At 40.1% G+C, this 16,289-nt stretch overlaps 1 protein-coding gene across 1 annotated transcript in view; it reads left to right on the top strand.

Annotated features, from left to right (window-relative positions):
* Window positions 1-16,289, top strand: part of PLBD1 (phospholipase B domain containing 1) — a 55,379-nt gene that overhangs the window by 17,098 nt on the left and 21,992 nt on the right. The window contains exons 3-6 of the mRNA XM_043562425.1: window positions 7,210-7,293; window positions 8,407-8,545; window positions 14,406-14,546; window positions 14,991-15,135. Coding sequence (XP_043418360.1) covers window positions 7,210-7,293; window positions 8,407-8,545; window positions 14,406-14,546; window positions 14,991-15,135 — 509 coding nt within the window. The remainder of the gene's footprint in view (window positions 1-7,209; window positions 7,294-8,406; window positions 8,546-14,405; window positions 14,547-14,990; window positions 15,136-16,289) is intronic.

Below are 16,289 nucleotides of genomic sequence, written 5' to 3'. Positions count from 1 at the left end.
GGCCAAACGAAAACGTACAAAAGAAATAGCCTCAAATCCTCCATCATTTCATTTGAAGTGTTCAATAATGTGTTGCTTCCTTGAACTCTTACAACGTCCTCCCGATAACAGTTGGGACCCAGGGCCAGCCTTTTGTGCTGTATCACAAAGCTCCAGGCCATCTAACATGCTGCCGCTGCACAGTTATCCCAGGTACAGCCGTAGCAGCAGGTACACCTGCACCAGAGCTTGGAGGCAGCACTAGATATTTCCAGGGGCTTCTCTCACCGTCTTGCCCTTCCTCACGCCCTCCCACCCCGATCCATCTCCTGAGGAGGCACTCCCTGCGGGATATTGCCATTAGCGTGCAAACCTTCATTCCACGTGGGGCCCTGAGCTATCCCATGCTGCTCCTTCGGACTGTTACACACCCCTTTCCAGTAACTCTTAGCACTGTGTTTTCTGAGAACCAGATGCTGCCTGTCACATCGCCACTGATTGAAATATTACTCAACGCCCTCAAGCAAGACCCATCCCCCGTGCGATCTTCCCAAGGCATTTTCTGATTCCATTCCCAGTGGACTGAGCTCTGTCTCTCCCCTCCACTGTCTCTTAGTATTTTAGGGCAGGTCCCCAGACACCTGGCACAGTACTTCTGCCCCCAGCAGTTACTTAATTACATGCTGATTGGGTTTGATTGAATCCGATGTTGTTCCAGTTCTTTAGAGATGAACGAGAAGTGGGAGGTACATATTTCCATGTAATGCAATGTCTAGCAGCCATAGCCAAATGGAGTTTCTTCCTTGTTTTTTAACTTAAAGGGGTGGCTCCCTAATCAGAGTATCTCTTGTCTCCTTGATGATGTAAAAACTGATAAATAGTCCTAGATTATTTTTAATAAAATGAGTCATGAAACCTTTTGGAAAGAATGATGATGAGGGTGTGCATACCAGGTCCGCTCTAGTCTTTAATAAAGTGGCTTATATCGTGTGTGGCCGAGGCAGCTGCTGAAATATCTCCTCGGGAATTACCTAATTTGAGTAAGCCAATTCAATGCAACCAACACTTGTTGCATGGCCTTGTGCCGGGCTCTTGGGATGGGGAAAGAGGAGGGAGTGAGTTCACTCCTGAGCACATCCTTCCAAGAGAATCCCTTTTAAGTTAAGATGGTGACACAACAGTTGCTAAAACTGTGATGGAAAGGGGTTCTAGCAAGATTATGGCACACGTAGAGAAAGTCATCAAAGGTGGGTCCTTTTTTGTTTCTGGCCAACTACCAAGAAAAATCTCCTCCCTATCCCCCCAACTCGCTCCTTTGGCGTTAGAAATGAAATAGGCTTCCCACTCAAGCCTGGAAGCAAAGCAAAGTGAGACACAGTCCCACCCTCAAAAATATCAAAGGGTCCCTCAACTAGTACTGATCTGGAATTGAACATGAACCACAAAGTGCTGCTTCTGATGATAATGATGGCAACAACTGGCCTTTATATAGCATTTAAAATGTGTGCCAGACATCGTTCCAAGCATTTTACCTATGGTAAATTACTTCACCCGCAACACTGTGATGTACACACTTCCGTTCCCATATTATTGACGTGAAAACTTGAGCACAGAGAAGTTAAGTAACGAGCTGAAAGTCACAAAGCTAGTGGGCAGGGACCAGGTTGTCCAGCTACAGAGTTTGAGCGCACACATCCACAGACACATGCGAATGGATTAATTGCTATGGAAAACACCAAAGGATCTCAGACCCAGAAAACTAAAGCAAGTAGAAAAGAGAAGACAGCACTGACAAGTGCTAAATGATACTGTATTAACATAACACAGAGAGATTCAGTAGCGTGGGAGTACGTGTGTCTTCCCGATTCTTACGTGTGCACATGAGAGACGTAAAGTTAAGCAAAGTCCCAGCCCACTTGGGAGGACACTTACTGACTTGACACACCACAGGGCTGAGCTTAACATAACACATCCATGAGGCGGATACTAGCGTTTGCTCTGCTTGAGAATTTGGAGGCACGGAGAGATTGGGACTCTTGCTTACGGTCATACAACCTAGAAGTAGTTGAAGTCAGCCTTTGAACTCAGAATTCAAAGTCTCTACCCTTAACTGCTGTACTAGGTTGCTCCATCACACAAAAGTGAAAGATCCAAGACCCAGGGATCAGGGAAGAGCCTCAACCTGAGGGAACAGCAAGTGGTCTGCATTCCTCTGAGCTCCTGGATGCTGCGGGATCCGTTGAGGCCACTTCTGACCCCCAGGGGGACGTTTCTCTTCCTCTGCTCTGAATGTCAGAATCAAAATATCTAGTCCCCCCCACTCCCAACAAAAAAGAGAAACGTTCAATGATTCCAGCCCAGTTACCCTCCTGTACTTGCATCTGTCCTGTCTACTGTTATGTGGACATCGTCAGCAAGTACCCCCAAGTCAAGATCAAGGTTCCTCAGTTTCAAAGTTTCTCAGCCTTGGCACTATTGACATTTGGGGTTGAATAATTCTTTGTTGTGGAGGCTGTCCTGTGCATTATAGGACCTCTACCCACCAGATGCTGGTAGCACTTTCTCCCCCACCACCTAGGGTGACAACCAAAATGTCTGCAAACATTGCCAAATGCCCCATGGAAGGAAAAAAATCACTCCTGTTGAGAAACCTGGCTCCATTTTGAAATAGACTGAAAAATTGAGAGGATTTAGCACTCTGGATGGAGCTAGGCAGGGTACAGTGATGAAGGTTTTGGATAAAAAGTATGAATTATTTGCTTCTTTACCTGAGTGGGCATTGTAGATCCCACAAATTATTTTTTCCAAAATAGAATTTTATTTTCATATAAATCATTTTATTTTTTTTTAATTTTTTTTCCCAACGTTTATTTATTTTTGGGACAGAGAGAGACAGAGCATGAACGGGGGAGGGGCAGAGAGAGAGGGAGACACAGAATCGGAAACAGGCTCCAGGCTCTGAGCCATCAGCCCAGAGCCCGACGCGGGGCTCGAACTCCCGGACCGCGAGATCGTGACCTGGCTGAAGTCGGACGCCTAACCGACTGCGCCACCCAGGTGCCCCTAAATCATTTTAATTTTAAGAACCGTTCCTCTTAAAAACAAACAAACAAACAAAAACAACAGCAAAACCTTCCTCCTCATGGCAGAAAAAGTTACCGTAGCTGTTTCTGTACAGAGAAAATAATGTCTTATTTAAACTGAGTCAATTCAGAATGGTTCACTCCCCTCCAAATACTTTATCTCAGAATGGATTGGTATTACTGAAGCATCTTGGAGGGAGGGAAGGTGTTTGACCAGCGGTTGTCCTGTAGGCTTCTGTGGCATCCACCAAATTGGAACAGTCTTTTTTAGTTTTTAGCTTGGATGTTTCCCCGTGTGACATCTGATGAGGCTTCCTCACGAAGCTTCCTCAGTGTCCCTGGTCTCTTGCCGCATAATCAGTGCCACCCGAGGTTGCAGTAGTGACCACAAGTGTGAGTCTTCCACACCGAGCTGGTCCAATGTCCACTTGTTCTCCCTCAGGCCACGCAGAAAACGTTTGACTGCTCCCCAGGCTCGCTAAGGTATGCAGGGCTCATGAGCCCTGACGGCCCAGGCAGCCATCTCCACTTCCCCACGTAGTCCTGGGGTGGGAAACCGTGGAGTTATTGGCTTCCCACACAACTAAATCAAGTCATCCAACTGACAGGGGATTTATGTATTCCGTTCACCTGCCCTGTGAGCCCATGCACAGGAACCCTTCCTTGTCATCCACACACCTGTCTAGCTTTACCGCTGTTCTCTCCCTCGGTTTTACAGGTGGCGGATAGAGAAAAGTGACGAGCTTGATAATATACATGTGGCAGCATAAATAAATACGTGAACAAAAGTTAAAGGCGATAATTCAGTTTTTAAATTTACAAATAATCTGAAGGGAAAGCTCTCGTGAAGTGAATTTATTGAACTCAGGGATCATAACTAAAAGATTTCAGAGGATTTTCGTGTTGTTTGCCTAACTGGCAATAAAACGATTTTCATTTCAGCAGTTCCAGTTCTGGAGATTACTAGATAAAGGGTATCTAAAGTTCCAACGTACGGGGAGCCGAATTTCTGTTCCTGTAAATCTGAGTCACCTCCTGTATCAAATAAAAACCAGAACTGAGACCTGAGATAAACTTGCAGTCCAGAGAGTGCAAGGGGTTCACAATTTACCCACTTTGCTCCAAACTCGTAGCAAAAGGTAGATACAATATATAGAAAGAAAGCATTATAGTAATACAGTGGGCCCAAAATCAAGATTAAACATATTTTGAGGCAGAAATGGAGCAGAAAACAAAGTGATGATGTGTGGATCTGCTGGGCCTTTGGCATGAAATAGCCAGAGACCATCATCCCTGCTGATGGGCGAAGGCCTCGGTGCTTCAGTGAGCTGAGTCAGGGCCGAACCGAAGCAACCTTGCTGCTTTTGACTGTATAAAATGAAGAGCCCACAGAATAACTTGTGCTGATATGCATGCTAGGCTTCAGATTATAAGAAACCATGAGCTTGGGATCGGGTGGGGGTGGGGGGGACAAGAACCAAATCATTCACGTGCTGGTTCAATTACAGATACACCTGCAATATTCCGTAGGGGAAAAAGCCCCCAAATTCACAATCAGAGAAATAAAATCTGAAATCAGAAATTAGTATTGAGGAGTTTACATAAAACATTTCCCAAGGGTAAGATAAAGGGTAAAAATGCTCAGAGAGCTGTTGTTAGAACAGTTTGATTAAGAAACTCCAACATAAGTCTGTTAGGAGTCCCAAAAAAGAGACTGGAAGGAATCACAGATAAGCAATAATTGACACGGTAATAGTGGAGAATTTATCGAAATTTAAAAAGACCTAAGTCTTTAGTTGGAAAACACTACAATGTAGTGGGCGAAACTACAGAAAATTGGGGATAAATCATCTTACAAGCTATTAGAAAGAAAACACATTGACTACAAAGGAGTCTCAGCTAAACTGACAGCATATTTCTCATCAGCAACAATAAAATGAAAGGTGATATGAAAATAGTATCTTAAAAGTACTTCAGGAAAATAACTTAGCTTAAATTTTAAAACCATTTAAATCACCCAAGAGCAAGGGCAAAATTAGGATATTTTCAGATATATAAATTAAAATGTTTGATCACCCACAAACTTCCATGAAACTAAATAAGATACATGTTAACAAGAATAGCAGGAGGGAAAGTTTGGGATATAAGGAGCAATAGTTAATACAAGAAAAGCGATGTTAATAAAATTTCATTGTAAAAGTTAAAAAACTTTCATAGAAAATTTTTTATTAAAAGGGTAAAACTAAATCTTTGAACATAAACATGATGGGGTGTCCATGGGCAGCTAAAACTTGTTAACGTATGAATCATGTTCGGAGGAGGAGAAAAATAGAAAATTCATTTAGGTTTCATCAGAAAATTCATAGTGATGAATGTTTCTAAAAATGTTAGTGATCATAAAAGAAGAGAAATACATTTCACGGCTTTTAAATTAGCAGAAGTAAAAAGAAGGATAGTAAAAATGGTATATAAACGAGGAAAAAGTAAAAAGGAGGTCAAAGAAAGAAAACAGAAAAGACTGTAGAAATACATCCACGCATATTCAATCACAGTGAATGTAAGGGGATTATTTTCACCAATTAACTGGGGAGATGTTGTTTAAGGGTGCAAACTTGGAACTAGTAAATAAGTCCTGGAGATCTACTGCACAACATAGTGATTATAGTCAACAATACTGTGTCATAAAGGTCAAAGTTGTTACAAGACAAACTTAATTGTTCTCACCACAAAAAAAAGAAGGAATTTTGTGATGTGAAAGAAGCGTTAACTAATGCTACAGTGGTAATCATATTGCAATAAGCAAATGGATCAAATGTACACATTTGATCAATGTACACATTGTACACCTTAAACTTACACAATGCTGTATGTTAATTATATCAATTAAAAGTGTTGACAGCATATGAGACACATTTAAGTTTTTAAAGTTTTATTTATTTTTATTTTTTAAGTTAAGTTTTAACATAAAGAATCCCAAAGAGCCAATATTTGTTGAGGCGAGGGGGATGAAAATTAAAACAATGAGAAGCCATGTAAACCCTATCTAAACTGCTGAAAATTTAGAAGTCTGACCACACCAAGTGTAGGTGAGACTGCAGAGCAAGGCAAAGTCTAATCTGTAGCTAATGGGAATATAAATGGGTACAGTCACCATGGAGAACAACTTGGCAATATATAGTAACTATAAATATCGAGAATATTCACCCCGGCAATCCTACTTTCATATGTGCTATATATATTCTAGAAGAACATGCAAATATGTAAGGAAAGACATTACAACAGTGTTTGAAGTTGCATTATGATAGCGAAAAGTTGAAAACTGGTTGCATACATGAACTCTTATATAGTCAGACCGTGAATGCTATCAGCAGATGAAAATAATAAATTTAAACTGCAGAAGATAATGCATTTCTTCCAAAATGTGTTGACGGGCACCTGGGTGGCTTAGTCAGTTAAGAGCCTGACTTTGGCTCAGGTCATGATCTCGCGGTTTGTGGGTTTGAGCCCTGCATCAGGCTCTGTGCTGACAGCTCGGAGCCTGGAGCCTGCTTCAGATTCTGTGTCTCCCTCTCTCTGCCCCTTCCCCACTCATTCTCTCTCTCTCAAATAAAACCTATAAGAAATGTGTTGACAGAATTGTTACAGTATAGTATGAAATTAACTATAAGTACCACTGTATACTATTTGTTGTTAAATCTATACTTAGTGATGGTACAGAAACATTCATGATAGAAATAAATCACCAATTCAAGATTGGAGTTACCTCTATGAAGAAACGTGTGGAATTAGTGTCAGAGAACTGTACACAGGGGTTTCAACTCTATCTAATGTTTATTTCTGTTTAAAACTATATGCCTAACATGGCAAAATACAATGATTTTAATAAAATTGGGTAGAGATACTTGGGTGTTGATTTTATTATATATGCTTTTCTGTATATTTCTCAATTTTTAATTGTGTGTTCATTTTATTATATATGCTTTTCTATATATTTCTTAATTTTAAATTGTGCGCTTGATTTTTAAAAAGATGGGGAAGGTTTGCAATAAGGGACCTTCTAGTTAGTCAAAAATTTGTGTAATTTACTGTGATGGACTACTCTAAGGAGAAAAACAGAAATGCAACCATTTTTTTTCTGTTGTTTCAGACACATGTATGACCACTTCGTTAACCTCTACCCACAGCTGATTAAGAAACCTTCCATCGTGGATAAAGTGCAAGATTTTATAGAGTATGTATAATAGCTTTCCTCTTGTTATTCACACTACAGGGCCTGAATCTGTCATTGCAAACAGCAGTTTTTCCTTCGCCAATGTCCTTTTCTGGCTCTTAGGCAGGACTCCAGAGCTGGTCTTGTAGTAAGGTATAGCACTTTTTGGTAATGACGTGAAAACTGGCTGTCCTCTACGGCATGCCCACACAGCATGTCCTCTAACTTGGGCTCATTCAAAGGTCACATTGAATATCATTATCGGCTGCCGGCACAGCTGGAGGAAACCACCATGAGAGTAAGGAAGGCAAAGTTAAATGCCTGGACTGCCTCCACCTAAGGGCCCCACTCCTTTAGGGATCACCGATCCTCCTCCCTAAGGTGCTTCGGTTTCATGGGCTTGGTGACTAATCCTAGCTGAGGTACCAGCTGTTATCTAGTCCTAATTCACAACATAACTCTGAAAACATTTCCATTTTGATAAAGTTTTGATAAAGCTTTCTGAAGCTAACAATTCTCAATATTCAGATTTCTATTTGTTTTATGTTTGTGGCTGTGATTAACTTGGGGACAAAAGGACTCTGGTTTGACCCTCCAAATCATACACTAAGCAACCCCTTCATCAAATCTAACGTCCTGCAGAGCATCATTAAAAATTATTGGACTAGATCCCATGAAGCAATGACCTTGTATTCTAAGATTGATATAGAGAGGCGCTGGGTGGCTCGGTCAGTTAAGCATCCGACTTTGGCTCAGGTCATGATCTTGCAGTTGGCGGGTTTGAGCCCCACGTTGGGCTCTGTGCTGACAGCTCAGAGCCTGGAGCCTGCTTCAGATTCTGTGTCTCCCTCTCTCTGTGCCCCTCCCCTGCTCATTTCTCTCTCTCTCAAAAATGAATAAACGTTAGAAAGAAAAGTATTTAAGATTGATGTAGAGATAGTCTGAACAAATCAGAAAAGCTTTCGGTATACAAAGTTATGTCAAATCAATAAGTGATTGGAATGTTGTAAGGTCCAGAATTTAAATTACACTAGCATAACTATCTGAATATATAATCTGTAAATGCCTGGGTTGAATTTAGCTTTGGATGAGCAACCATGAAGAATCCCAGTGCAAATCTAATTTCTCTTGCAGGAAGCAAGATCAGTGGACCCGGAAAAACATCAAATATTACAAGGATGACCCATTTTGGAGACATACAGGCTATGTTGTGACACAAATGGATGGATTGTATGTAGGAGCCATGAAGAGGGCTATGTTAGAAAAGACAAAGGTAAGATTTTTAAAAAGCTACTCAGAATTTATACGGTATGGCAAGAATATTGAGAATTATCTTTAAAATAACAATCTTGCACTGGGTGTTGTATGGAAACCAATTTGACAATAAATTTCATATATTAAAAATAAATAAATAAATAAATAAATAAAATAAAAATCTAATTTAGAAGCTGATCAAATTAGGACTAGCACATTAATTTCTTGTACGCAGGCACTATCTTGTTATATTCCTAGCACCTGACTCAGTGTCTGCCATAAAATTCAAGCTTAACACACAGTCTCTTTATCTCTTAATTTCTTTCATAATCCTGTGCTCTGGAGTAGGGTAAAGAATATACTGAATGAATGTTCTGGCTGTTTAACCTAATACAGCTGCTACTTTTGTTGATATAATTTTTAAGGCAAAATGTCTAAATGTACAAATTCTATGCTTCTCACCCTCTACAAAACACACACACACACACACACACACACACACACACACGCACACATAATAGTATCTTGAAAAGCTTTATTGAATAATCGAAGATTCAAAGGTGCACTTAATATATTCCCAAAAACTATGAAGATTTTGTTTCCTGGGGGTAATACACACACACACACACACACACACACACACTCAACTGGGCATATGTATACACACTGGAAAAAATATACAAAATATAGTTCATAGAAACGTGATGCAAAAAATTGTTAATCATATAAACCAAGCCTTACTCATGAGTTTAGAAATGCAAATTAAGGGGCACCTGGGTGGCGCAGTCAGTTAAGCGTCCGACTTCAGCCAGGTCACGATCTCGCGGTCCGTGAGCTCAAGCCCCGCGTCAGGCTCTGGGCTGATGGCTCAGAGCCTGGAGCCTGTTTCCGATTCTGTGTCTCCCTCTCTCTCTGCCCCTCCCCCATTCATGCTCTGTCTCTCTCTGTCCCAAAAATAAATAAACGTTGAGAAATGCAAATTAAAACCATAACTGAGACATACTTTCTCACTTATCAATTTGGCAAAAGTTCTAAAATGTGAATGTATATTCTTTTGGCAAGGCTAAAGGTGAAAAATACTGTTAGGAATTCTCAAAATATTGGTAGGAATACAAAATGGTATATTCTCTATGGAGAGAAAATTAGGCACTCAGTACCCAAATCATATGCTCATTTACCCTTTGATCCAGCAATGCCACTTCTAGGATTATCACAAAAGTTCAGTATGGCATATGGGCCAGCCTTGTCATTGCAGATAATTTGTAAGAGCAAAAGACCAAAGACAACCAAATACATAGAAGACTGGCTGTGTAAATGACATAGCTGTAAACAGGAATGAGGGAGATCTCCAAATACTGCTACAGGGTGATGTTCGGGATCTGTTATTCTGTTATGAAGTATAAAAAAGTGGGGTGCCTGGGTGGCTCAGTTGGTTAAGCACGTGACTTCGGCTCAGGTCATCATCTTGCGATTCATGGGTTTGAGCCCCATGTCGGGCTCTGTGCTGATAACTCAGAGCCTGGAGCCTGCTTTGGATTCTGTGTCTCCTTCTCTCTCTGCCCCTCCCCTGCTCACATACTGTCTCTCTCTCTCTCTCTTTCTCAAAAATAAATAAACATTAAAAAATAATAAAAATAGTAAATAAATAAAAAAGTAAGGTGAAGACCAGTGTAAATTATTTGCTACTTTTTACATAAGATAGGGAAATAAGATAGATGATGATAAAGAGATGGATAGATTTGCTTAATTTTCCAAGAACAAACAACAATGAAACAATAAACCCAAAACTAAAAAAAAAAATTACCTATAAAAAAAGAAGAAAAGAAAGTGAAAGGGACAGGAATGAAAGGTACATTTCTCTGAATGTATCTTTATACATTTGACTTTAGAACCATGTGAATGCTGTTCATAACTATAAAACAAAATTTAATATAGAAGAAAAAGTCCCTAAAATCTTAAAATGAATGGACATGAATATGTCTAACTGTATGTCAAGTTGATAGCGTAACCATGCAGACAGCAGTTATTTCCAGTGACCTGAACACAGTTACTAGGGTACATCCTTAATGGGATAGATCCTAAGGACAAGGAGAACCACCAAAACCAAAATAAACCTTAAACTGTATCCAGTAATGTCACTTTAGCAATAATATTGATGTTATCATTTTGAAATTTGATACAGTTAGATATAGTTAACTATAAAGCAAATATATTTATAAAACAAATAACTATGTTGACTATCAAGATTTTCAGCATAAGAAAAATCAGTGAAGTCAAGACCTTGTAGTTTTTAAAGTTGTATAGGTAGGAAATCATTACTTTTAGCTTCCTTAAAAAAAAAACGCATAGTTTCTTGCTTTGCCCCTTGAAAAGGCTTAGAAATAGTGAGAATAGCATTGACCCCGTAGCACTGAGCATCATCCCCTAGGAGACTATGTCTTAGGGCAAGCAACAGCATCTCAAACAAAGCAAAAAAGCACTAGCCGTGAAGAAAAATATAAATTCAGCTAATTAAAATAAACTTCTTTTCATCAGAACACACTATATAGAAAGGGAAAAGATAAGCTACAAACCAAGGGAAAACATTTGAAATACATTTAACCAGCAAAGGATTTGTATCTGAAATACACAAAGAACAAATAAATTTTTAAAAAGAAAACACCCAATTGAAAAATGGGCAATGGGCAAAATTATCAGCAGGAATTTCACAGAAAAGGAAACCAAAATGACCCATAAGCATGTGGAGAAATGCTTAATTTCAAAGAAATATATATTAAAACCTCAATGACATCCTATTACACACCAGGAGTGGGGAATCTTAACCACTACTGGATTGAGTAAATTGTCCCAACTTCTTTGGAAAAGAATTGGATGTTACTCAAGACATTTAAAGATGATACATATTCTACAACCTGGCAAATCCAGAGATTAATGACATTCTTGCCCATGGGGGGGGGGGGGGTCCACGTCCATAAAAGTTCACAGTACCATTATTTTGCTACAAACTGGAAATATCCCAAATGTTCATAAGTATATCACAATACTATATACCCTTATATGAATGAAAATGAACTGTTTCCACACTACCAACATTGATACATGTCAAAAAAAAAATAATGTTGAGCAGAAGAATGCACACAATATGATTCTATTTGTACAAACTCAAAAGCAAGCAAATTTAAAAATAGCCTGTCTATGGATGTGTACATAGATGATAAAGTAACAGAAAAGAGGGTAATGAGCCATAGTGCTTACTACTGATAAATAAGGAAGGAGAGAGATGAGATTGGAGGTTTCTGAGGCACAGCTAATGTTCTATTGCCCAAACTGTGAGATGGGTTCATTAGTGGTCTTTTTCATTATTTCTTCTTAACTTGTGCATATGATCTTTATCCTTTCATAAGTATGATATCATTCTTAAAAAAAAAAAGGCAAAAAATTAAAGGCAAATTAAAAACTGGAAAATAATATTTGCAATTCATATCAAACAATGAACAAATCTCCCTAATATTTAAAGAACTCCTAAAAGTTGATAAGAAAAAGAATAAGAAAAATAAATAAGGCATATGAACAGTTCACACACACAAAAAAAAATTCAAACGGTTTTTAACATGCTCTGCCTCACTCCCTCGTAACAAAAGAATTGCTAAGGGGCATCTGGGTGGCTCAGTCAGTTGAGCATCCAACCCTGGATTTAGGCTCATGTCAGGATCTCGCATTTCGTGAGTTCAAACCGTGCATTGGGCTCTGTGTTGACAGTTCAGAGCCTGCTTGGGATTTTCTCTGTCTCTCTCTCTGCCCTTACCCCACTCCTCAAAGTAAATAAATAGGCTTTAAAAAAAAAAAAAAAGAATGAGGTACTGTTTTTCACCTATCAAATTGAAAAAAAAAAAAACCTCAATGTTTAATATGTCATTGAGGCTGTAAGAGTGTCTGTTGAAATAAGCCCTCTGTAGACAACTTGGCAATATTTATTAAAATCAAAACTGCCTCTAGGTATCTATCCTACACAAAGACTCACACACATATGAAATGATGTGTCCAAGATTGATTTTTGTAACACTGTTTATAATAGCAAAAGACTAGAAACCACAGGAAAGTCCATCAGTATAATACTGGTTAACATATAATGTATCCGTTCATTAAAGTTCTGTTCAAGAGAATGAGGAAGATTTTTACATCTAATTATGGAAAATTCCCCCAAACAAGTGAAAAATATGAAGAGAGAAAAATCAAAGTGAAGAGTGAAGCATATAATACACTACCATGTGTTTAAAAATGTATTTATAAGACACTGTAGAGGCACCTGGGTGGCTCAGTTGATTAACCGTCCAACTTCGGCTCAGGTCATGATCTCCCAGCTCGTGATTTCGAGCCCCGCGTGGGACTCTGTGCTGACAGCTCGGGGCCTGGAGCCTGCTTCAGATTCTGTGTCTCCTTCTCTCTCTGCCCCTCCCCTGCTCACGCTCTCTCTCTCCTTCAAAAATAAATAAACATTAGAAAAAAAAATTTAATGTATCCATAAAACACTGTAAAAAGTCTAGAGATATACACAGAAATCAACACAACAAAATTCCACTATAAATCTCATTATAATTTTTTAAATCTTTAATAATGCAAGTGTTATATAGTCAAAGAACAAAAAAAAGAGAGAGAATATGTGTATAAACAAATAATCAGTTTCTGGTTTTCGCTTTTTTTTTTAAGAAAATCTCCTTGTGAAGGTTCTAAGATTCGGGATTGTTTTCAGATGAGGATTCAAAAGCAATTTGCTGACTTGCACAATCCTTTGGAGATTTTTTTTTTGGGGGGGGGGGGGACAGAGAGAGACAGAGCATGAACGGGGGAGGGGCAGAGAGAGAGGGAGACACAGAATCGGAAACAGGCTCCAGGCTCTGAGCCATCAGCCCAGAGCCGGACGTGGGGCTCGAACTCACGGACCGCGTGATCGTGACCTGGCTGAAGTCGGACGCTTAACCGACTGCGCCACCCAGGCGCCCCTTGTTTTTTTGTTAAAATGTCATTTGTGTTTGTCTTGTCACCAAGTCTGCCTAAAAACCAATTTTTCTGTAAGATGCTCGGCCCCTGGCTACTCTGGTGGATTAACTCTTGGTGGAGCAGAGCTCTCTAGCACTAAGTTCATGTTCAGGTCTGACCATTGCTTTGGGGTAAATGTCAAGTCAGTTAGTTCTACATTAAACACACAAAATCAAAAAGCGTCATGGGGCGCCTGGGTGGTTCATTTGGTTAAGCATCTGACTTCGGCTCATGATCTCGAGGTTCATGAGTTGCACCCCTGCACAGGGCCCTGCGCTGACCGCTCAGAGCCTGGAATCTGCTTCAGATTCCGTCTCTCGCTCTGCCCCTCCCCTGCTCATGCTCTGTCTCTGCCCCCTCAAAAATGAATAAATGTTAAGAAAAAATTTTTTTAAATAATAAATCAACAAAAAATTAAAAAGTGTCTTAGTTGAATATTTTGCCGTAAAGCAGTGATTCTCAACTGTGAGCAATGTCCCTCCAGGGCAGAGTTGGCAATGCCTGGAGACACTTTTGGTGATCAAGACTGGGAGGGTGCTAACTGCTATCTAACGGGGAGAGGCCAGGGATGCTGCTAAATAGTTTACAATGCACAAGCCCCCCAAAAAGAACTATTTGGCCCTAAATATCACTAGTGTTTTGGGTATCAACACATGCTAAAGCATCTCTTATAAACCCTAAGATAATAGCTATTTTATAAGCTACGAGAAAATCGAATGCATTTGTTACATTGGGGACCCTTGGCAAAGGAATAACCGAGGGTATCCCGACAATGGGGAAACTAGAAAATGGCATCCTACTGCCACAAATCACTGGTAAGAGTACTCTTTGTCTCTCCCCAGCCTATGACCCTGTTCCAGATTCAGTTCCTGAATGCCGTTGGAGATCTGTTGGATCTGATTCCCTCAGTTTCTCCCACAACAAATTCCAGCTTGAAGGTTTTTAAGAGATGGGACATGGGACATTGCTCTGCCCTTATTAAGGTGAGACACAAAGCCACCTCTCTCTTTCCTTGTTCTGGGACACACAGACTTTTTCCATATGGCAGCCCAAGTGTGGCAACATCTCATCACCCCTGGCTACAGCCCTATTATCAGCTTATGGCTCCTCTGTCTAGAAGTTAAGAACAGGAAGGAACTGATGGAGGGTGTTGGAAGTACATGATGTTAGCTCTGTTTCTTCCACCATTCCTCCCGTGCTATGTGAACCTGCCCCTCCCCCTCCCACAGTCTTCCCTTCTGGATGCTTGAAGGATAGAGTCTGTCTGTTTTTGCGCACATTAAAGGTGAATTTTGTGCTCTTGGCCATATTTCCCGATAATAAATATGGCAGTGAATAGCAAAATTGACACAATTGCTCTATGCTTCCTACACTTGTAGTCAGTTATCTGTATACCTCTGCATCATTCACTATGATTCTGGCTGTAGGTTCTTCCTGGATTTGAGAACGTCTTTTTTGCTCACTCAAGCTGGTACACGTATGCAGCCATGCTCAGGATATATAAACACTGGGACTTCAACATCAATGATAAAGACACGAGCAGTAGTCGCCTCTCTTTCAGCAGTTACCCAGGTAAATAAATTTCGAGGGACATCTGAGTACTCGGAGTACTATTTCAGGATAAAACCTTGGTGATTTGGAGTAACTGGAATGGGGGAAGAAATCTTTAGAGGTTGGTATACATAAATGAGAATTGATTTTCTGAATGCTTTTTGAAGAAATATAGCTCTAATGCTTCTATTTAATAGAATCGTGTGATCAGTTAATAGGTGCCAAAAATTGAGTTCAACAAATGCCAACTGAGCTACAAGGCACTTTCCGAGGCTCTGCAGTGGAAGCCAAGATAGGCAAAAGAGATCCTGCTCTCAGCATCTCCTTGAGGGTTTCTTTCTTATTCGTCACAACATCCTCAGAACTTAAGCTAGTGTTTGGCACCTTGTACTTAATCAATTTTTGCTGAATGGATGGATGAATGTGTAAGCTTCCAAATCCTTGCACTAGCAAGATAAGTACAATACAGATAATAATATTACTGGGTACTGTGTGGGCTACAAAAAATATGCAAGGAATGTTGTGAGTAATCAAAAGACGGTCAGCTCTCATTGGATTGTTGGGGAAGGAAAGAGAGGATGACACTTGCCATGAACCATCAGTGATGACTTGAACTTGAACAGGTGGACATGGCCGGGAGGGACAGCCTCTGTGGAGTAGGAGTTACAAGCTCCTTTCTTAAAGGGGCCAGGCGGATGAGGTAAAATGAATAAAGGGGTGGGGGGTGTGGTATAAGAAAATGAAAGTGAAAACAATTGTAGCAAACACAAGACCCCTTGGAAGGCGGCCACCTGCTGAGCTCCCACTGACTGTTGTCACCCAGCAATATGGAAGTCAGTGTTGCCAGAGCCTCCAACTTCTGAAGACAGAAATATGGATATAATGAATAAAACCCACTGTGTGAACCCAACAAAGCATGTCTGCTAGCAGGAATTACGCCCTCAGCTGCAGGTTTGCAACCTCATCAGGGAACATCATGGGTAAAGGCAAGAGGAAAATTCTCACCAGACATATAAGAGTCCAGCGTGGATACAAGGTGGACACTTTTGACCTTTAATTACACACTTGTAATTTACAAAGCGGTTATACCAACCAACGGTTGTATCTATCTACCTTTGTCAGAGTATTATTGCCCTTTCTGGTATTATTGTTCCTGGTATTAATACCTTCCTATT

This window comes from Prionailurus bengalensis, chromosome B4 (assembly GCF_016509475.1).
Source record: "Prionailurus bengalensis isolate Pbe53 chromosome B4, Fcat_Pben_1.1_paternal_pri, whole genome shotgun sequence".
In the NCBI taxonomy this organism is placed as follows: Eukaryota; Metazoa; Chordata; class Mammalia; order Carnivora; family Felidae; genus Prionailurus; species Prionailurus bengalensis.
This window is presented reverse-complemented; position numbering and strand designations above follow the sequence as displayed.